General features: G+C 33.2%; 2 protein-coding genes across 2 annotated transcripts in view; both read left to right on the plus strand.

Annotated features, from left to right (window-relative positions):
- LOC145293734 (ribonuclease H2 subunit C-like) lies at positions 1-17329 on the plus strand. The gene is made up of 4 exons (XM_080140186.1): positions 1-303; positions 10086-10154; positions 14975-15138; positions 17185-17329. Exons 1-4 carry the CDS (start codon positions 138-140, stop codon positions 17233-17235), a joined length of 450 nt encoding a protein of 149 aa, XP_079996312.1. The 5' UTR covers positions 1-137; the 3' UTR covers positions 17236-17329.
- The window catches only part of LOC145293733 (uncharacterized), a 27965-nt gene continuing 21603 nt past the window's right edge, over positions 17184-23545 (plus strand). The window contains exon 1 of the mRNA XM_080140185.1: positions 17184-17251. The gene's annotated coding sequence lies outside the window, so the exon portion shown is untranslated. The remainder of the gene's footprint in view (positions 17252-23545) is intronic.

Raw genomic sequence — 23545 nt, forward strand, 5'->3', positions numbered from 1 at the left:
TCGCTTTTCTTCTTATTGTGAAACACGTGTTTGTTTTTTGTTGTTGTTGTTCAACATATTTCGCGCCGTTTCTCGATAGTTTTTTTTTTTCCTTAAAATTTCGTAGTTCTTTTCATGAAACGTTTGTTTACATAATTATGTCTATTCATCTTAATATTCCCCAGTTGTCCGAAATTAACGAGACTAAAAGTTGTCATTCTATGCCTTGTAAAATCAAATACAGTGGCAAAGCGAACGTTAATCAGTTTTTTGAATCTGTCATTCTGAAAAATAAGGGACCGAACAGTCCGAACAACGAAGAAGGTAATTTTATTTATTATATTTTTGTTTCTTTCTGCACATTAAAAAAAAATAAATAAAAAAGATAAACCTTAATATTAGAAACAGCGACAGATTTTTCGAAAAAGTTGATTCGAAAGGTTAAAAAAAATGGTATTATTTTACTTTAAAGCCCGTCTCACGTTCATAAAACAAATATATAACAAATAAATGTTATCAAAGGCAAGATAATTTACTTTTCTACATAACTGGATAATTTTTTACTGTTTTTAGTTAATGTAACATGTTTATTCAGCTCAAAGTTTTTTTGTTTTTTTTTATTATTCAATTTTAAGGTTAAAGTATAGAATAAGTACAAAATACCCTCCCCTCCCCATGTTAAGATTTTTTTTTTTTTTTAATAATAACGTTATTATTTCAGCACGGGACTCGAGTACCGAAAATTTAAAATGGTACTGGACTCTCTGTTGAACACGGTAAGTTTGGGAAAATGAGTTAAAAATAAAAAAAACTATGCAAAATACCGTTAGAAACTCGCTCAATATATGTTACCTTGATATAGGCTGACATATATTGAGCGAGTTTCTAACATTATTTTGTACCGATTGGTATATATATATATATATATATATATATATATATATATATATAAGGCACCGCCAAAAATGGCCGAAAAATGTTGTTGTTGTTTTTTAAAACGAAATTACATTTATTAAAAACCATGATTTCTGAGTAACTTTTTTTTCCAGAAAGATAAAATCCTGAATTTTATCATATAGAAAGCTGAATAATGTAAAACTTTTTCTACTATTTTTAATTAAATTTTAAATGTTAAAATTTCCCCAAAAGTTAACAATTGACATTTTTTGTCTTGCACAAAAAGCATATACATTTAAAAAAAAAAAGGTTTTTGAAAGAATTAAGTTGTTTTTTTTTAGTCTAAGATTTAGGGTGATTTTCTATGAATATATGCAAAAATATTATAAGTAGCTGGATTTCAAATAATTCCACTTATTCATATAGGCAACCAATTACTTCGCGTCCATCTAGAGTCCAGATCGACAATATTTACGTTTGTGTTTAATAAAAAGCAAACTATGGAAGACCAAACAGGCCAAAAAAAACTTATTTTTCAGTGACGAAAATTTCAATGTATTATTAACGCTGAGGCTGGCCAGTACCAGATGGGTGACCATTTGTATGAGTTTGGTTTTTAATGTGCATGTGTGGGGATTAGGCTCCCAAAAATGGGGGGGGGGGGTAAAGCAGAATAAAAATTAAAATTGACCCAGTCTAGAAAGATTTCTCCTTCATTGAACGAGGAAGAACTGGAGGGTTTTTTTACTACATAAGCAACCCCGAGGCTGGCCAGTACCAGATAGGTGACCATTTTGATGAGTTTGGTTTTTTAATGTGTATGTGTGTGGGGGGTCAGGCTCCCCCAAATGGGGGAGTGGAATTCAAAGCAGAATAAAAATTAAACTAAACTACATAAGCAACCCTGAGGCTAGCCAGTACCAGATGGGTGACCATTTTGATGAGTTTGCTTTTTAATGTGTACGCGTGTGGGGGGGCTCAGGCTCCCCAAAATGGGGGGGGGGGATTTAAAACAGAATAAAAACTAAACTACATAAGCAACCCTGAGGCTGGCCAGTACCAGATGGGTGACCATTTTGATGAGTTTGGTTTTTAATGTGTATGTGTGGGGGTTAGGCTCCCAAAAATGGGGGGGGGGTAAAGCAGAATAAAAATTAAAATTGAAATGAAATGCAATGAAAAGAGAAACGTCTCGTTTCTATGTGAGTGTTGACCAACATAAATTGTACTGATTCACGCTTGCACCGGTTTTGGCAGTCATGAAGATCCAACAAAATTATTTCAGCGCGTATGGTCCACCGTAGTCGAAAGGCGGCAAACGTTATCAAATGGGATCGAAAAACTGATGATATTTTTTAACACAAAGGGCACAATATTTATCGATTTTTTTTTTTTTTTGTATCGATTCTTCAAAGAATTCCCTGTTTAATAATTAATGGTCATGCATTATTCGGCTCGCTAAAAAAAAATTATTAATTTATTTATCAAAGATTTTAAAATGGCTTTTTTCGTATAAATATTTAAAAAAAATTTTTTTTTTTTTTTTTTCGCTTAGCTTAAATTAATTATTTTACTTAACATATTCACCGAATTTCACACTCCAAAAGTCAAAAGCGGAATACTTAAACACAATCAAAGTTCTGATATTCAGACGTCAAAATAAGGTATGTAAACAAGTGTTTTTTTTTTGTTTTTTTTTTTAATCTATAATCCTGTCCCTTACAACAACGGAATATGTTTTGTTTAGTTTCAGATGATTATTTTAAGCATATTTGTTCCCACTTCAAAACAAGGGAGGGTTTTGTAAGCAAAAAAATATATATATATAAATATCGTTTATGAAAAATAAGTACACTGTTATAAAGTTCATTCTTCTCTTAATAATCGCTGAAAATTTCGTATTGATTGGATAATTATCTGATTTTTGGTAGATTTTTAAAAAGACGGTCCGTCAAAAAGTACTTACCTGCCCCCCCCCCAGTTTTGGCGGTGCCTAATATATATATATATATATATATATATATATATATATATATATATTATTCCTTAATTGGAATTCATTTTTGAGATGAGCATTATATATTAATTTATTTCGGACTATTATATATATATATATATATATATATATACCAATTGGTACGGACCCGACTATGGAAGATCAGATAATAAATAAACGTGGATTTATACAATCAAAGAATCCAACCTTGATCGCCTTTCGGGGCCCGTGGCGCAGTTGATGGAGAAGTTGAATCTCTACAGTTCCAGATGAATATTGTCTGAAGATAGCGGTTTCAATCCCACCCAAAGCGTGCCAGAGGTTAATTGGTCAAAATGTGGTGAGACGACAACAACTACGGATGGCAGTGATGGCTGAGAATACAGTTAGGAGATTCGAAGTTCCTATCCGTCGTGGTTACCACCTGACGAAGGCTGAAACGTTGTGAATAAACAAAAACCAATAAAAGATCAAAAACAACAACTAATAAAGATGAGAATAATAGTCCGAAATAAAAATAAATTAATATATATAATGCTCATCTCAAAAATGAATTCCAATTAAGGAATAATATATATATTTGCCGAGCTTGTACTTCTTATACCAACTTATTGCGTATTGTAAACTTGGATTCGTACCCGGAGAAAGAACTTTATGTGCCAAAGGGATTAATCCTGCTGATAGCGATTGTTCAGCATAACAAAGGGAAAGTGCGACCTGTTATGGATTACTGCAAATTGAACGACCATGTGTATGGCATGTTCCAATGTGTGCTCACCAAAACTGAGACTGCTATAGGAAAGGATCCACTATTTCTGTGTTGGACTTGAGAAAAGAAAGGTTACCTTAAGCGGCACCATTCTTTATGGCCGTTTGTAAGTGCGGTGGTGAAGGAGCAGAGATACTGCCTGACTAGGATGGGATTTGGGCTTACCATAGCATCATCTATTATTCAGGCGATTGTGGAGAGCGGTTCTGTCCAAGGATGTGATTGTTCGACAGGTGACCTCTGCTAGGAGTATCAGAAGGCGCTATTGAAAACGTGAATAAACATCTGATTATATAGACTGTGTGATGTAATCCATGACTTGGATTACATAATTAATTAAAAATCGGGTGCAAGTCTATCAAGTAATCTTTTTTACTAAGAAATGTTAGTTTAAAGAAAGTGGGGGATCACTTTTCTATAATAATTTAACGTATAATGATCACACACTTTATGGCCACCACTAGTGTAAAACTTGAATTTACACCGATGAAATACACATTTGCCGAATTTTTGTTGGATGAGCGTATGGGTGCTCGAATTCTTCATATCTTGGAAACTACTCGTTTGCTGGAATTTTAAACGTTATTTTCGTTTTCAACATCCTCAAAAACTTATAAATGTCTTAATTTTCCAAGTTTTTTTTCTATAGTGTGGAAAGTCGATTGTCTGCCCCTTTCTGGTCTTATATTCCCAACATTTCCAATAGGTGTCGCTAGCAGTGTATCATTCAAAAATAAGATAGCGTAAAGTTTTTCTTCGATAAAATGTCTCATAATATTTGATTTTCTTAAATAAAAAAAAACTACTTGATCGATTTACGTGATTTTTGGAATATGACATTTTTATGCAGTGACAAGTATGTACATTATAGAGATTTTTTTCAGATTTTTATAGTAAAAAAGATTACTTGTGGACCATTTATAGACTTGCACCAAAAATCGAAATATTTAATTTCGGGCCAACGAGAAATGTATTGTTTTTATTATTTTATTTTATCTTATCACCGAGGCACCGAGGCAAATGAACATAGTTTCAAGAGAGAGAAAGTATAGGAAAAAAGAGGGAGAGGCTAAACCTAAAAAGAGAGAGAAAGAGGCAGTGAGTATAGGAAAGAAAGAGAGAGAGGTGAGAAAAGCCTTTTGACATGCAAGCTAGCGAGATGACCGGGTCATTTGACCAGAAACCCATCGACCCGTGCGGGTTGCTTGGCAACAAAGAATAAAGGAAAGAAAGGAGCTAAGAAAGATACTGAGAAGAGGGAGAGAGACAAAGAAAAAAAAAAAAAAGAGAAAAGGCCTTTTCGGGGGGGGGGGTACAAGAGTTGTCGCTGGCCGTGCTGCCAGATGGATGTGCGAAATTCCCACCTCAGCGACAGAGGCAGTGATGCCGTAGAGTAAGGAGGTATCACCCCCCCCCCCCCATCAACAGCGAAAGGAGATAACGCCTGGAAGAAACTTCACCAACAGCAAAAGAGACGAAGTAATGTCTGGGAGAAATTCCATACCAACAGCAAAAAGAGATAACGCCTGGGAGAAACTCCATACCAACGGCAAAAGGATGCGACGTTGATGGCGGTAAACGGCGAACTTTACACATTTGCGTTTTAATCCGGAGGAACGGATATTAAAGACATTTTGACCAATGGCTTGGAACAAAAAGGAAGAAAAGATAAACAAAAAAAGGAATAAACTCAGTAAGTCATCTCTGTGAATATTTCCCTCTCTCGTATATTAAGACCTTGAATTCATTTTGCCATCATTTGTTTGTACTGAAGATACACTTTTTGTTTTGACATATTTCTCGTTGGCATCTTCGAATAGTAGATAAAGACACCCCTTCTACACCCTCGTAATGTTTCTTTTTTTTTTTTTTTTTTACTTAACCTCATTACTCCTACTCTATCGTAGTTTAGTGTTTGATAATAAAATTTAATTTCGAAAATATTACAATTGCATGTCGTGTTTTCCGTTATTTTCATACGCTGTTCGTCGTCTATTGTATATTTCTGGTTTCGAAAGAGTCTCCCCATATTTTTTATTTCAGCGAGGTATACCGAACCCTGGGCCTACGTGTTTTAATGATCATTGTATTTCATGAATGTCTTTTTTTTTTTTTTGTTACGAACTCACGAATTTGTTTTCTGTTTTCATTAATAACGAAATTCGTAATAACTGTCTCTGTTTCGAAGCTTATAATCAATATGAAAATGTAATTTCAAACCGTAATTTTTTTTTCAATAAAATGAGGAAAGACCAAATTTTAAAATAATGAAAGGTTTAATTGAAAAAATATCATTTTATTTTTTTCATTGGTTTTCTTCCAAAAAGATTTCACTAAATTCAACAAATTTTTAACTGATACCAAAATCTATTAAGTATATATAAATGCCAAAAAATCACTTACCTGTAAAAAAAAACAAAAAACTAAGCAATGGCTGGTTCAATTCTTCATTTATATTTTATATTCCATGTATTTTTTTAAATAAAAGGATTTTTTAAAGCGAGGGTCGTAGAAAATTGCATTTTCGTAAAGCGTTTTGTGCCATAAGCTTAAAGTGCTGCTGCTGCTAATTTGCGAGTCTTTAGAAAAATACAGAACATAAGCCAACGTAATGTCTGGAAATTTATGTTGCTGAAAAAAGAATATATAAAGGGGTAATGAGAATAGAAAGTTCCAGCTAAAATTTCTTTTTTTTTTTTTTTTTTTCTTTTTTTTTTTTAATAAACTGAATTTACAGGGGTTTAAATATACAAAGTTTTGCATAATTTTTTGGGCCAATGTACACGGCGGCCACTACGTGTAGTAGTGACATAGTTGTCATTTTCAGTATTCACTTCAGGTGTATCATGTGTGAATGTAGGTGGGATATGTGCGTCTTGTGTTTCTGAGTCAAGAAAAGTTCTTTTCACACTGTCAACAGATACTGTTTCTTTTTTGCCCCTAATATCCAGGGTGAAAAGTTTAGAAGTGCGTGATAACACGCGATAAGGACCAGTATAAGGTGGTGTTAGAGGGGCTTTCACACAGTCTTTTCTAAGAAACGTGTGTCCATGAAGAAATGTCTTTACGGACCGAAGATTTTATGGTCTGCTCCCTAGGTTTCATGGGTGGGAGCTTACTAAAGTAAGCTTGCAGTCTGTTTATAAACAGTTGGATCTGAAAATCCTAGTTCTATCGGGATCAGCATCTGACCTGGCAGCGATAGAGGTACTCCATAGACAAGTTCGGCTGCAGAGTATCCCAGGTCCTCTTTGATAGCTGCACGACAGCCAAGAAGGACAACAGACATGTATTCGCTCCATCGCTGTTGGTCAGGGTAAGCGTGTAAGGCAGCTTTCAATTGTTGATGGAAGCGTTCTATCATCCAGTTCAAAGCTGGGTGATAGCTTGTTGTTCGAATACGCTTGATCCCTAAAATCCTGGGAAGTTCCTGGAACAGGTGGGATTCAAACTGTGCTCCACGGTCTGTGGTAATTGTTGTGGGGACTCCATAGCGCGATATCCAGCCCGATATAAGAGCTCGCGCTACAGATTCAGCCGAAATGTCCTTAAGGGGAATAGCTTCAGGCCACTGTGTGAAACGGTCTATGCAGGTCAGGAGATAAGTAAATCCCTGGCTGACTGACCATGGTTCAACCAGATCGGTGTGAACATAGCTGAACAGAGTATCTGGCGTGCTGAATGTTCCCAGGAGTGCACGGATATGGTTTTGCACCTTTGACTTCTGACAGGAAAAACAGGAACGTGTCCAGGCAGTGATGTCACGCCTCATATTTGGTCAGAAAAATCTAGCTGTAATCAGTTTCACTGTGGCTTTGCGTCCGGGGTGTGCCATATTATGTAGTGTATCAAAGATAGCTCTACGATGAATCATGGGAACAAACGGTCTAGGTGAATCTGTTGAAGTGTCACACATGATCTGCGTGTCCGAAGTAGGCACGGGCAGATACGCGAATTTGCAAGTTGCGAATTCAGGTGACAACAGATCCAACGTGTCCAGACTTTGCTGGTCTAAGGCCATTTGTTGTAAATCGATATGCGAAGGTGAGGATAGAGAATTAATAGGAAGACGAGATAAAGCATCTGCCTCAGTGTTCTGTCCTCCAGAGATGTGTTGGATATCGTTGGTAATTTGCAAAACAAAATCCAAGTGACGAGTTTTGCGAGGTGAATATTTGTCCGGCTTCGCACGCAGTGCAAATGTAAGCAGACGGTGATCAGTGTAGATCACAAATTGTCGGCCCTCAAGTGAATGCTAAAAGTGTTTCACTGTGAGGTACATAGCTAGGAGTTTGTGACCAAACGGGCTGTAATGTTGTTCTGCTGGTTTCAGATGCCTCGAAAAATATGCGAGGGGTTGTAGTTGTTGGTGCTGTTATTGCAACACTGCACCTACAGCTGTGCCCGATGCATCCACAACCAGTGAAAACTGGGCATCAGGCACAGGATGTGCAAGTAATGTGTGTGTTGCTAGTTTCTCCTTTACTTCTTTAAAGGCTTTCAGCTGAATATCATTCAGTGAAATCTGCTCATTTTTCTTCTTCCTGTTACATAACAAGTCAGAAAGAGGAGACAAGAGATCTGCACAGTGTGGGATGAAGCGCCTGTAGTAATTTAGCAGGCCGAGGAAGTGCCTTAGTTGTTGAAGTGAAGTGGGTGGTTTTAGGTCTTGTAGAGCCTTAACCTTTTCAAGTAAGGGAGATATACCCTCCGGGCTGATGATGTGGCCCAGGAGAACTAACTCTGAAGCACCAAAAACACATTTACCAGGGTTAATTCTAACCTGGTACTGTTGAAACCGTTCAAACAGTAGGCAGAGGTGAGTGACATGTTCCTCAGGTGAGACACTTGTTACGTTTTGTATAAAAAAATTCATTCAATAAGTATCGAAAATCAAAAAAAAAATCCAATCTTAAAAAGTCTTTCTTCTCTTATAGATGAAAAGAATTTTTATAGGGGATTTTTTTACGTTACACTGGTGTAATGTTTGTAAAAATTCTTTTTTATCTATAAGAAAAGAAAGACTATTTTTAAGATCGTCAAGCCCAAATATTAGCTGACGTGATATTGTAAACAAACACGGACAGAATTTAATGAACGATATTATTATTATTATTATTTATTTTTTTTTTTGCAAATTAGTCCACCGGGCAAATTATTCCTCATAATATATAATAATCAATAGAAAATTGATTCTATAATAATACATATGCAATTTTCATAAATTAAAATATGTTTAAGCGTATTGTACGGCCGGGCAACGCCAGGCAGCCAGCTAGTAACTTAATAATCGAGATAATGATAAATAATAATTTTTACCATTTAAAAAATACTTTTTCCATAATGTTCTTAATCCTATCTTTGTAATATTCCATTCATTACTTTCTTAGTCTGTACGTTATGCTTTGAAAAAAAGCCAAAAACCATTTTTTGAGAAAAAAACTGCTTTAAAATAAAAAGGCCAAACTCATTAAATTTGGCTTTAAAAACATCAATCTGGCAACCCTGGACAAGAATATGAGAGTGACCTCCTTATGATGTAGCCTCGTTTTCAAATATCATTTTAATGCTATATGCTCATTGCTGTGATAGTGTGAGAAAGAAACTCGTGATTTTGACACCCAGCGGTTCTTCATCGAAGAAAGAAGTCAGCAAGATGTTATATAAAAAAAAAAAGAAAAAAACATCTGGAAAGAAACGGCAAAAAAAGAACATTGTCTGCGAAGAAGTGCTGAACTGAAGGAGTAAATTAAAGACCGTCTCTTACAATATGATTTTATTATTTGTATTCAACTATGTAGCACAGTATTACTTTTTGAGTATTTATTAGTACTTATTTATCTTATTTGGGTGATGGCCCTGTCGGTGGGGCATTAGAATACGCCGACTGCCCCCCTGCAGAGGGTAAAAGTCCCTCAATGGGGGTCCTGGATATGACCTTAAACTATATCCAGTGGTGAGGCCCCAGCTTTGTGGGCTTTGGGGAGTGTGGAGCCACCCTTTAATTACCATTGCTCCCAGGTCCACTCTGACCCGGAGTGGTAGTACCTGTTAGGGTCCCAACTATGGGTTAAATAGAAATTGACGTGAAAACAACAAATATATTCTATTAAACAAATCTTTGGATTCGGCATTAAATAACTCGAAAAGGGTTGATATGCCGTAAAACAACCAACCAACTTATTTGGGTGAGTTCTTTATTTTCATAGCAATGTTAAGAAACTCATATTTGCTGTGTGTTATTTGATTTTCTGTCCAAAAAACTAATTTTTTGCGCCATCCAGAAAAATATCAGTTTTTATCAAAACATTTGTTGATTCAATATATTTCTTATTCTGTGAAATTTTCATGGTTACTGTTAATTAGTAATTGTATATTAAAAATTTTATTTTATTTTATTTTAATAAAATTTAATCTTTGCTTTTTTTTTTTCCTCAATTTCAGAATTGACGGCTTCTTTCCGTGGTCGACCTTTGAATGGTAAAATTATAGAACCACCAAATGATTACCAAGGTAAGATTTCCCTACTTTTTTTTTTTTTTTTTTTTTAACTTCAGTGTAAAGTCTAAAAAAACCAAGAGGTCCTTTCCTGAAGCTAACAATTGATCTCTCTCTCTCTCTCTATATATATATATAGAGCTTGCCTCTGCCCTATCGTTCTTTCATGGCAAGTGCTCATCTGAGCTCCACTCTATGTCCCCCCCCTCCGCCAAACTTTCACATAAACACTCCTCTAGCTGCAACCACTGTTGATAATTTTCCCCACTCTCTGTCTGTGCTTATATCTAAACATAAATCTCATGAACAAAGCTGCTTTCCTAGAACTGTCCGCCTGTGGGACCCTATTCTGCTGACCTGCTTTCCAGTCAACTACAATATGACCGTCTTCAAGTCCAATGTAAACAAGTTCTTGTTCAGTCGCCCCTTTCAATTCTACCCATCTCACAGTGACCACGTACACTAATTAACGCTTATACATTATGAAAATAAAAGAATTAATGCATCCATATTTGTAATCGTGTTACTTTGAATGCAGATTCTATCGTTTGTATTAATGCACTATTTATTGCTATGCATGAGAATTTCAATACCTATATATACTTAATTCTTCTCCTTTAGCAGAGAGCACATACAGCACCTAGAATTCCCAAATGGTCACCCATCTGGTACTGACCCGGCTCAATGTTGCTTAACTTCGGTAATCTGACGATACAGCATAATTGCGTTGATACTCCGGTTCTCGTCAGATCATTGAAGTTAAGCAATGTTGAGCCTGGTTAGTATCAGATGGGTGACCATTTGGAAATTCTAGGCTGTGCTCTCCGCTTATCTCGGCGTTTGTTTCCCGTCATCCTGTACATACACTGCACTTGCCACTGGTATTTAACACTGTCGGCTCAGGAGAGGTGTGGTTGGAGATTACGTACCTCCTGCCACAAAAATATCACACGCTAGCACCCCTTCGTGGGTATCCATAGTCTGTCATAGATTGAAGGAGCCCCTCCCCCCCTTTGAATGTCATTTGGGACTTGATAAGTTGGTAATTCTCTTGTAAAATATTCTTATTCAAACTCAACCAGCACTTCTATTCAAGGAACAAAAACCCTAACGTGAATTCCGCGTGACCAACGCACCGTTCCGACATTTGAAAAGACTACCGTAAAAACAACAAACGGACTTCTACTTGCTTATTCTATGCTCCAACAACAACATAGCCAAAAAATAAATAAATAAAATAAGAAAGAAAGACATACTGATGATGAAGTGTATCTTTGAAATGTATTTATAAATAGATTTCAAACAAAATATATTTATAAATAGATTTCAAACAAAATATATTTATAAATAGATTTCAAACAAAATATATTTATAAATAGATTTCAAACAAAATATATTTATAAATAGATTTCAAACAAAATATATTTATAAATACATTTCAAACAAAATATATTTATAAATACATTTCAAACAAAATATATTTATAAATAGATTTCAAACAAAATATATTTATAAATAGATTTCAAAGAAAATATATTTATAAATAGATTTCAAAGAAAATATATTTATAAATAGATTTCAAACAAAATATATTTATAAATAGATTTCAAACAATATATATTTATAAATAGATTTCAAACAAAATATATTTATAAATAGATTTCAAACAAAATATATTTATAAATAGATTTCAAACAAAATATATTTATAAATACATTTCAAACAAAATATATTTATTAATAGATTTCAAACAAAATATATTTATAAATAGATTTCAAACAAAATATATTTATAAATAGATTTCAAACAAAATATATTTATAAATAGATTTCAAACAATATATATTTATAAATAGATTTCAAACAAAATATATTTATAAATAGATTTCAAACAAAATATATTTATAAATAGATTTCAAACAAAATATATTTATAAATACATTTCAAACAAAATATATTTATAAATACATTTCAAACAAAATATATTTATAAATAGATTTCAAACAAAATATATTTATAAATAGATTTCAAACAAAATATATTTATAAATAGATTTCAAAGCAAATATATTTATAAATAGATTTCAAACCAAATATATTTATAAATAGATTTCAAACAAAATATATTTATAAATAGATTTCAAACAAAATATATTTATAAATAGATTTCAAACAAAATATTTTTATAAATAGATTTCAAACAAAATATATTTATAAATAGATTTCAAACAAAATATATTTATAAATAGATTTCAAACAAAATATATTTATAAATACATTTCAAACAAAATATATTTATAAATAGATTTCAAACAAAATATATTTATAAATAGATTTCAAACAAAATATATTTATAAATAGATTTCAAACAAAATATATTTATAAATAGATTTCAAACAAAATATATTTATAAATAGATTTCAAACAAAATATATTTATAAATAGATTTCAAACAAAATATATTTATAAATAGATTTCAAACAAAATATATTTATAAATAGATTTCAAACAAAATATATTTATAAATAGATTTCAAACAAAATATATTTATAAATAGATTTAAAACAAAATATATTTATAAATAGATTTCAAACAAAATATATTTATAAATAGATTTAAAACAAATATATATTTATAAATAGATTTAAGACAAATATATATTTATAAATAGATTTAAAACAAATATATATTTATAAATAGATTTAAAAAAAAATATTTATAAATAGATTTAAAAAAAAATATATTTATAAATAGATTTAAAAAAAAAATATATTTATAAATAGATTTAAAAAAAAATATATTTATAAATAGATTTCAAACAAAATATATTTATAAATAGATTTCAAACAAAATATATTTATAAATAGATGTAAAAAAAAAAAAATTTATAAATAGATTTAAAAAAATATATATTTATGAATAGATTAAAAAAATATATATTTATAAATAGATTAAAAAAAATATATATATATATAAATAGATTTTGAAAAAATATATATTTATAAATAGATTAAAAAATATATATATATATATAAATAGATTTTGAAAAAATATATATTTATAAATAGATTTAAAAAAAATATATATTTATAAATAGATTTTAAAAAAATATATATTTATAAATAGATTTAAAAAAAATATATATTTATAAATAGATTTAAAAAAAATATATATTTATAAATAGATTAAAAAAAAATATATATTTATAAATAGATTTCAAACAAAATACATTTATAAATAGATTTAAAAATAAGAAAATTATAAATAGATTTGGAAGATACACTTCATCATCAGTATATCTTTCTTTCTTTTGTAATAATGCGTTGTTTTTGCTTTGAACGTTTCTAGTACGTATTTATTTTATTCAATCTCAACCAGCACTTCTATCAAGGAACACAAACCTAAGTATAAATCTCATCTGTCTATTAACATGTATGTTTGTATGTCAGCCTAAAACTTTCAACAGTCGACAGATTTTCACGAGATCGGTATGCTCAATCCTTCAGACGACAAATATAGAAAAATTGGCCAAAAACATTAATTCCTTCACCCAACTGGGCACTTTTCTACCAGGAGGGGTTGCTTTTTTTGCCGATATTTTCGAAAGTCATCCCCTGTTTTTTATTATCTAGCCTCATTTTAAACTTACGTCACTTCCGGTTTGGCAATGGATGCAACAAGCAAACAAACACATCGTTTTTTTTTGTTTTTTTTTTTCACATTCATATTTACATGTCTCCAACACGTTTCTGGCAACACAAAGACATTCCTTAATTTACATTGTACGATTCTACCTCTCTGACCTAACTAGTTGTATAGTTATTTCTAATATAACTAGCATAGGTGCCCGGCGTTGCCTGGGTGTTTGAAGGTGTGTGTTGAGCAAAAAAAAAAATAAATAAAAAGTGATAGTTGGCAGGCAGGCTCGAATCTGTACCATGAAGGAGAAAAAGAACATGAAAAAAAAAGTGATGTCTTTGCTGTTGCGCCCATCGCAAAGCCGGAAGTGACAAATGTTTAAATTAAGGCTAGTCAATCAAAAAGAGGAGATGACTTTTGAAAATATCGGCAAAAAAGTGACCCGTCCCTGTAGAAAAGTGCCCAGTTGAGGGTGAAGTAATTAATGTTTTTAGCCAATTTTTCGATATTTGTCATCCGGAGGGTCGCACTTCAAAACAATACTGATCTCATGAACATCCGTTGCCTCTGTCAAAAATTTTAGGCAGACATACTTACATACATTTAAACAGACAGGTGAGATTTATATTATAGACTGGCGGGGGGTACCCGGCGTTGCCCGGGTGTTTGGAGATGTGTGTGGTCACCCAGGTGTTTGTGTGGGGGTGGGGGGGGTAAAATAAAATAAGATATTATCATTTAGGCGCGATATAAAAAGTTTTAAGAAGTTGTGAGGCGACCGATCGGTTCTCAGAAAGAAGCCTTTCTTGGACATACACGAAAACACACACACACACACACACACACACACACAAACATTTTCGCTTTTATATTTATAGATATGGACAATTCTCCACATTCTTAGAATTGCATCTAAATTTCAATAAGTATTCTTTTCAACTTTCGATTACTGAGTTCGATTCTAGCATTCTCCTTCAATAAATATTATTTGCAATCCTATTTATTTGGTTTCTCTAATTACCGGGAGCTGTCCCCCATTCCATATACAATAATGCCTTTTTAAAAAAATGTTTATTTTCATGTTCTTGACTCAATTCTATTTGTATCTGCTAATTTTACAATTAATATTTGATCATATTTTGTCTTTTTTTTTTTTTTTATATAAATTTTGTTTATGTTCTTTCAATCTCTCTTGCAGGTTTGATTATCAAAGAAAATAAAAAACCGCTCACGGAAGATGAAGATAGGGAATTTGGGATTCTAGCCAAAGTCCACAATTTTACTTATTGGAATCTTGACAAACCAGTCACAGATGAGGATAAGCTTGCAAAAGCACTTCTTTTTACACAAATTGCACGAGGGGTAACTTTTTTTTGTCTTTTTTTCGCACACATATAATTTCAAAAAGGTTATAGTTAAGTTTACTAAATGAGTAATTCTATAAACGCCAGGGAAATATAAATATTAGTACTAAAATTTATAGGATACTCTCAACCAGATGAAAAAGCTCAAACCCAAAATGGAATAGAGCTTGATATGAGAATATAAATTAAAACTCTGTAAATTAAAATTTACAAAAATTTATTATCGATAAGAAACAAACGATGCACATTTAGAAAACTCCTTATTCTGTGGAGTTTCAGAAGAAAAATATTAGCAGCATGTTATTTATAGATAAACTATGATTTTACTGTTTAGTGCATAAATTGAAACTTCAACATATGAAGTGAATCAGATTTGTGTAAAAGGTAATGAAAGATATTTATGTTCATTTTATGTATATATATATATATATCTCTTATTAATATTTTTTTAACCAAACTTTTTATATATCTAAATTTCCGCTCATATTTATATACCAATAAAATCAATATTAATTGACTCGGGTTAATTAAGCTTCATGATTATCGGTTTTAATAATCAAGCATGTATATAATATTTTTGCAACAATCAAGACAACAAAATATAAAAACGTCATATGGTGTATTTCTTTGTGTTACAATTGTTTCATAACTATTCAGACAAATTTAAACATATCATTTAAATATATTAAAAAAATAGCTGTTCTTCAGACACCAAAATACATTTGTTATATATGAACATATTCATAATCCCTATTTTAAGGGATAAAGCTGTTGAATCACCTCGTTTCTCTTATATATATATGTATATATAAACACACACACTATTGTTATGCTTTCATTTAATTCAAAAACAATTTTTTACACATAACTCCATCCCAGAACTAAAGGATATTTTGAAAAAATAATGTCTTTTAAATGTTGCCCATTTTCAGCTTCGCATATTTGTGCTCTTTCCAAAACATTATTCATGACAGATTGCAGAATCTCTGGATTACGATTTAACTCTCTTATTTCGTTCCTGATGTTTTCTTTCAATTCTTGCAGGGGTTAGTTTTTGTTAACGCAGACTCTTTCTTTAGGATATATCTTACATGAAAATGCCGTCGATAAGCCCTTTGTGTCAAAACAATTGACCCCTGATTTTTGTAAAACAATTTCACAACAAGGCTGTTTAATGCTACACTTATACATAATGTGCTCTTTCCAAAACATTATTCATGACAGATTGCAGAATCTCTGGATTGCGATTTAACTCCCTTATTTTATTCCTGATGTTTTCTTTCAATTCTTGCAATGACTTTTTGGACACCCTAACCGCTGCAAGAATTGATGGTAAACATCAGAAAAAAATTAAGGGAGTTATTTGGAAACTGACATGTTTTTAATTTCCCAATATTTTAGTCAGATATTGTGTTAAAATTACAAAAAGATATCAAAAATAAAAAAATATATTAAAGTTCAAAACCCTTCAGTGACTTTTTGGACACCTTGTAACCTCTTAACTGTCCAGGCACTTTTGCTTGCTTGCTTCTTGTATTATAATACAGTTATATTCTTATGTCTGTTTACAATTTCATTTTAAAAGAGGTTTGTGTTTACTATAACTTTTTTACGTAAATATTACGCAAGTATAAATCATGTAGAATATCTGCATGGAAATAATTACACGTAATAGGTAACTAAAGATGATCATCCTATAAGAAAACAGAAAAAAAACTAATAAGGAATTAATTAAAATGAATGTTTTAAAGATTATGCAAATTAGCCAGATCTTTTGTAGATGAATGCAATTCCACAACCCATATATAACCAAGTTGTATTTTATTTTTTAATAAATAGAAAAAGGATTTTTAATATGAATACACACAAAAAAATAAATTTATAGGAATATATATACACACACACACAGTATTTCTAAACATTATGTTATTGATTTAAATAATAGTAACTCATTTTGATGAATGAAAACTTTTCACATGTATTCATTTAGATGTGTATAGGGCATTCACTTTGTTTTATTTAATGTTTTTGTTTTGTTTTTTAGCTTCATCAAAGAGTGTTTGACGAAGAAACAGAAGCAAAAAATGGTCAATGATGGTTCTGAAACTAAAGTATTCTTTGTTTTTGTTTTTTTTTTTTTTTTTTGTAATGTTTAAAAAATTTGATTAAAAGACTTAATTTTATTGATATTGTGTCTTCCTGAATTTGTTTCAACAATTTTTCCAGTGTGTGTATGTGACATTATGAGACAAAGTGCTGATTTTGTAACTGGATTGCTGGCAAACTAGTTTGAGGACAAAGTAAAAAATCCAAAGAATTATTTGGAAACTGACATTTCATTTTAACAGCTTTAAATAGAAATGTCATAAAAATAGCTAAGAAAAATGGTAGGTAAGGCTTTATCATCATATGAAGTACATTGAACTAATTAGCATAATTAATTTTAATGGCTTTCAATAGAAACATCATAAAAATAGTTAAAAAGATATGGGAGGTAAGGCTTTATCATGATGCAAAATGTTATACTGATGGACATTAAATTTGTTAGTGTTAAAAATCAAAGATGGCGACCAGGAAATCCAAGATGGCCACCACGACACGATTCAAAGAAATTATGAAACAAAATGTGGCTTGTAGCATATCAAATGAAAGGAAATTTTGTACAGATTACAATTATGTTTTCAAGTACCTTAAACTAATCAGCATAATTACATTTCATTTTAATGGCTTTTAGTTGCTGTGACGATTATCAGGTGGGTTTCTGCCACTACTTTGTATAATTTTTTTATTTTTAAGTCATTGTCTTGATTTCAAGAGACATTGCGGCCATTTTTTCTTGTTCTCATATAAAGACATCGCTTAGAACTTCTTATACACTGTGTAGATCATAATATGTACGAATTGCGAACGCGTGTCGCGGCTAGATTTATTTACATTGAGTTTTACACGGTTCTTGCTATTTCGGCCCCTCTTGTGTTGATTCGGCTTTTTCATATAAAAGCGAAACTGATGTGAAACTAAGGCGCGGTTTTCGGCCTACGGGGGGGAAGTGTCCAGAAAGCAATAGACGTTTGGTCAGTGTCGGTTTTCATCGTCATATCAGACAATTGCTTTCATTTGGACACTTCCCCTGTTAAAGGGGAGTGAGCTGGTTTTCCCCAACACATTGGGGAAACGAAACTAGAAAAGTTGGGTAAAAAAACAAACCCAAAAGAATTATCCTGCAGTTAAAATTAAGTGCGGTATTTACTTTCCTTTGACCTAATTAATTTTATCGCGCACGTGCCATTTACAAACGTTAAATTGAAATTGCTTTCAGTTACTTTCCTTTCGTGGGCGAGCGGGTAACTTATCAAGGTTTTTGCCTCAATGTTCTGGGTTCGATCCAAAACTTTTCTGTATTTTTTTTTTTTTTACGATTTTTCAAAAGAAGTTTAACATAGGGTTTGGATCTACCCTCCCCCCAACACACACACACACACACACCTACAAAAACCCGGGTACCCCTGCTAGTCTATAATATAAATCTCATCTGTCTGTTTAAATGTATAAATATATGTATGTATGTCTCACAAAAACTTTTGCCAGAGGCAACAGATTTTCACAAGATCGGTATTATTTTGAAGCTCGACCCTTCGGACGACAAATATCGAAAAATTGGTCCAAAGTATTAATTCCTTCACCCTCAACCGGGCACTTTTCTACAGGAAGGGGTTGCTTTTTTTGCTAATATTTTCGAAAGTTATCACCTCTTTTCAATTGTCTAGCCTTAATTTAAACCTACATCACTTCCAGTTTGGCAATGGGCACAGCAGCTAACGCGTCACTTTTTTTTTTTCTTGCTTTTCTTTCCTCCGCAGTACGAGTTCGGGCCTGCCTGCCTACTAGCACGTTTTTTTTTTTGTTTTTTTTTGCTCAACACACACCTACAAACACCCAGGCAACGCTGAGCACCTAGGCTAGTTAAAAATAAAAGTAGTAAATGTATAATTCATTGTTGTAAGCCATTTTGTAAACAAACGTTTTATGAATTTATATGACCGCATTGCATGTCACTCGTGAGATGAGATACAGCATTAAAAAAAAAAACAATCAAATGTTGGTGCTCATATGAAAGTTTCTTAACCAATTCTTTTCAAATTTTATAACAAAAGAAATAAATATAATGACTATAACATACCGTTTGAACAAAGTTTCGGTCTTGATTTTTTTTTGTACTAGAAAGTGTCAACTTCAACATGTTATAAATTTTGACTAGAAAGTCACGTGTTTTGTCCAAATCAAATCAAAAGTGGTAAAAACAATTCTTTTCTCTTATTGTGTTAAAAATAGGAAACGTCATCGACTAGTAGAACTTTCATTGTCGAGTATTTATATGAACAGACCTAAAACCTGTGGCTGAAAAATCATCTACAGCTCGCAGACATGCTATAGTGCCATATTTCGTTGTTAATAGGCAGAATTAAATTGTAATTTCTTAGAATATACGAATTACATCAAAAATATTAAAATACCATTTAAAAAAAAAATTTATTTGGAATTCAGTCATATATATATTAAAAGCCTACCTTTTCTATTCCAAAATTATTAAAATGAACTTTTTAATATTCTTGGTCGTGGATATGCTAGCTTCTACATGAAGATTAACTTTTGCATATTCCTTTGAAAATAATCGTTAATTAATTTGGTGGGGGGGGGGTTCATTTCACTATTACATTGAATTCTATTTATGCATAATTGCATAGAATTTAGGGGGAAAATATTTTGGCACACAGAAATATATATATTATAGATTTATTAGAAAAATGCGAGCATGAAAAGAAATATGGGTAAGATTAAACATAGAAAAGTAAAATGACTACTTGTTAAAGCTGGAAAAGAATAAGATATTCTAGAAAAAACAAATTTATAACTTAAAATATTACAGCATTAAGAATTTTTTTTTTTTTTAATTCAATTTAACATTATATAATCAATTCTTAATGCTGCAATATTTTAATTATAAATTTATTATATTTTTTACTAGAATATCTTTTTTTTTCACTTTTAACAACTAGTCCTTTTACTTTTCTATGTTTAATCTTAACCATATTACTTTTCGTACACACATTTTTTTTATGTAATCCATGATTTTTCCAGCCTTTGCTTTGTCAACAATCCATAAAAAAAATTATTACCAACTTTTATAATTGACTAAATAAAAAAAAATCAAATAAAAGACGTAATTAAGTAAATAAATATCAGCGATCAGTTTTGGCCGGCAAGCCAATGCAAAGGGTTGGTAGGTGAATTATCAGTAACAGTACAGCTGAGTGACAGATCAGGACAGCATTGAATTATTAGCTATAGTAGAAGCTGAATTGAGGTAATGGTGGTGACAGGGCGAACAACGTGGGCATTCAACAAATGAAAACATTGCAAGGAGGGCAAACAGATTTGGTTACTATAGTAACTAACAGACAATGAGAAAAAAACGTCTCTCCATTCCTTACATATTCTGAGAACTTTTGAACACCAGTAATTTTATTATAACTTGTTTTATTGAACAAAAATTGAAAATTTTTCTTCAAAATATAGCTGAGAAGGTGACCTATGAACTGTAAAAATTGTTTGAAATTTGGTTACAAAATGAGTGAGTGCTGAAACTTTAAAGCAGTTCTAAATGAATAAAACTAACAACCATATATTCAAACACATTAGTTTTGAAAGATTCAACCACTACCATGTTTGAATGATATATACATACATATATATGATTACTTCATTCAATCACATAAATTAATATACAAAGATATAATTTTATGCATAAATTTTCAGTATTTACTTCAACAGTGCTCAATACATAAAGCTAGGTAGTAAGTTATGAAAATATATATGGCAATTAAGCTACACAGAATCTTCCGCATTTCATTCTCGTGAGAATTTGTCGCTTAACTTACTATATATATATATATATATATATATATATGACCTTGTCAGTGTCTGCGAAAACTCTCTACCAAACTCTCCTCTGAATATTTGGTTTACAGAGTTGGAATTTGATATATAGGATATTTGGGCCTGTAATACACTTCCAATTTGATTTTTTGCCGGCAAAAGTTGCTGTAAGGGGTCAAAATTGAAAACAAAACAGTTGACTTTGGCAGGATAAAAGTCAAATAAAACATGGTTGCTCTTATGTTTGCACATGTTCAAAATGAAAGCTGCATTCTAGGGTTACAATCAGGATTCGGTTCTGGGGTTCAGGAAGGAGTGAGTCATTCGCTCGACAACACGTTTCTGCCCTCTTCTTTTCCAATCGACCACACCTGGCCTCTCACCACTAATGTCACACCACACAATCTGAACGCCAGCAATACGGAATTCTTTTCAAGAGAAGTTCACGACTCTTTTCTTTCTGCCCCTCCAGGGAATTTTTCCCAACTTTTATATCCTCCTATCTAGAAAAAAAAAAGGAAGAGACAGGAAAAAAATAGCTTCTCCCATCATGCCCTGCCTTCCCAAGATGCCCTTCATGTATATAAATGAGCTAGCCATCCTTTCCTTCTTCTTTCCCAAAGAGCGATGCAGATACGCTTGGTACGTTTTTTTTTAACCATATACCCCCCCCCCCTGATCTTCGAGATCAATGACACTTCATAATCCTTCATCCAAGCAGGCCTCCTCCTCTCACATTGAGGCCGCTGGGGTACAACTTCTTGGGGGTTGACGTTTTCAGGTTCATTACAGACATTCTTGTCCAGTTCTAAAGAACCACAATATGAGGCTAAGTTGAATTGAGGTACACTGTTAGCTTCTTGGTGGATCTCGACTTCCTCCTCTTCACTGCCATCACTGCGCACCAGCAGAGTTACACAACGCAGGGCTAGGATATGCCGGGGAACACCATTCACCATCACGTTGTCCTTCAACTGTGTCCCGTTACGACCCCCCCTCCCCCAGCGAGTGGTACATTTTGCGTTGGGGGCTTCACCCACACCTCCTTGCCCACTTTAATGCTAGCTTCTTCACCCTCAATTCCTACTGTTTTGTTGCACAGATGTGCCACTTATATGTGAAGATAGTTCTATGAGGCACAGATGTCTCATCTTGTCTGGTTTTTGGTGAGATGTTGTATGAAAATACCGCCTCCATGGGTGAAATGTTGCTTTTTTTCCGCAGCAGCCTTGATGGTGCGATGATTCCTCTCCATTATCCCATTGCCACTCGGCCGATACGCTGCCCTAAAAAATTGCCTTACTCCCCACTTATCACACACCTCTTTAAAGGCTTCTGATCAGAAAGTGGGGCCATTGTCCATTAACAGTTCCTCGACAGGCCCTCTTTCCAAAAATATTTCTTCGATGACCCCTCCGATCGCCCATGCCGCTTCTGCCCTGATCTCTCTCCATATGGCAAACTTCCCCGGTCCACAGTCGACCATCAACAGATACAGCTTATGGCGATAATGGATCACATCAATGACCAATCGCTTCCAGTCCTCCACAATGTGTAACTCTCCTGCTTCGATTGGCACTCCTGACAGTGCTCCACTACCTCTCTGACCTCCTTCTCGGTGGTTTCCGGATAAACCTCTCTTTTCAGGAATAACGTCCGTTCTCAACTAAAGTGGTGCATTTTATGTAACTTTTTAACTTCCTCCCCTGCACAGCATACTGAGGAAACCTCCTTTCTCTCTTGCAGCCAGGCCTTCTTTACCCGTGTCATCGAATCCGCCTTGTTCTTTTCTGATGGGACTAGCACTACAGATAACTTCAACTATCAAATCTGCGAGTGCTCCAAGCCTGCACTTGATCAGCATTTCTGCAGCACCTCTGGTCCTAACTCTCTTATCGCCAGTCACTGCTGACCTGATCCATGAAACTACCGTTGCCGAATCGAATTTGATTTTAATCGTTTTCAATCCCCACTTCAGGGCCAGATTGATTCCTTTCATAGCGGCCTCCAGTTCGGCTACATTGATATGGGAATAGTTGTTTTTCTTTCTTAGCCATGCCGCATCTTCCACAGTTACACCTCCCATCTCTAATACGACGTCCAATGCCAGACTACTGGCATCGCACTAAATCACCCCTGCGTCTCCGCCGCTGACGTACCATTCCCCCTTTACTGGGTCTTCTTTCGTCACTCTCGCGATGATTTCTTGTAGCATGTTCGTGACCTCCTTCGTCACACGGCCCTCCCAGCCATCAGTGCCCGTTTGTCGTTTAATAAAGCTGCACGCTATCCTGAGCCAGCTGACGATTGGATAGGGGCCCACCAGTCTCTCGCAGACCGAGCAGAGTTCTCGTTTTGTCAGGTTGGTTCCGATTTCGGGTATTGCATTCCCTCGTCTAAAGACAAGGCCTCATTTGCCATCTTGGTATAGTTGCAATCCCAACGCCGCTCCTCCATCTAGGGACTCT

This window comes from Euprymna scolopes, chromosome 15, assembly GCF_053919585.1.
Source record: "Euprymna scolopes isolate OS-2025 chromosome 15, ASM5391958v1, whole genome shotgun sequence".
Lineage (NCBI taxonomy): Eukaryota > Metazoa > Mollusca > Cephalopoda > Sepiida > Sepiolidae > Euprymna > Euprymna scolopes.

Coding starts and splice junctions, on each gene's coding strand:
- LOC145293734 (XM_080140186.1), top strand. CDS start 138: ATGTCTATTCATCTTAATATTCCCCAGTTGTCCGAAATTAACGAGACT. Junction 304..10,085: donor CAGTCCGAACAACGAAGAAG/GTAATTTTATTT, acceptor CCTCAATTTCAG/AATTGACGGCTTCTTTCCGT. Junction 15,139..17,184: donor TTACACAAATTGCACGAGGG/GTAACTTTTTTT, acceptor TTTGTTTTTTAG/CTTCATCAAAGAGTGTTTGA.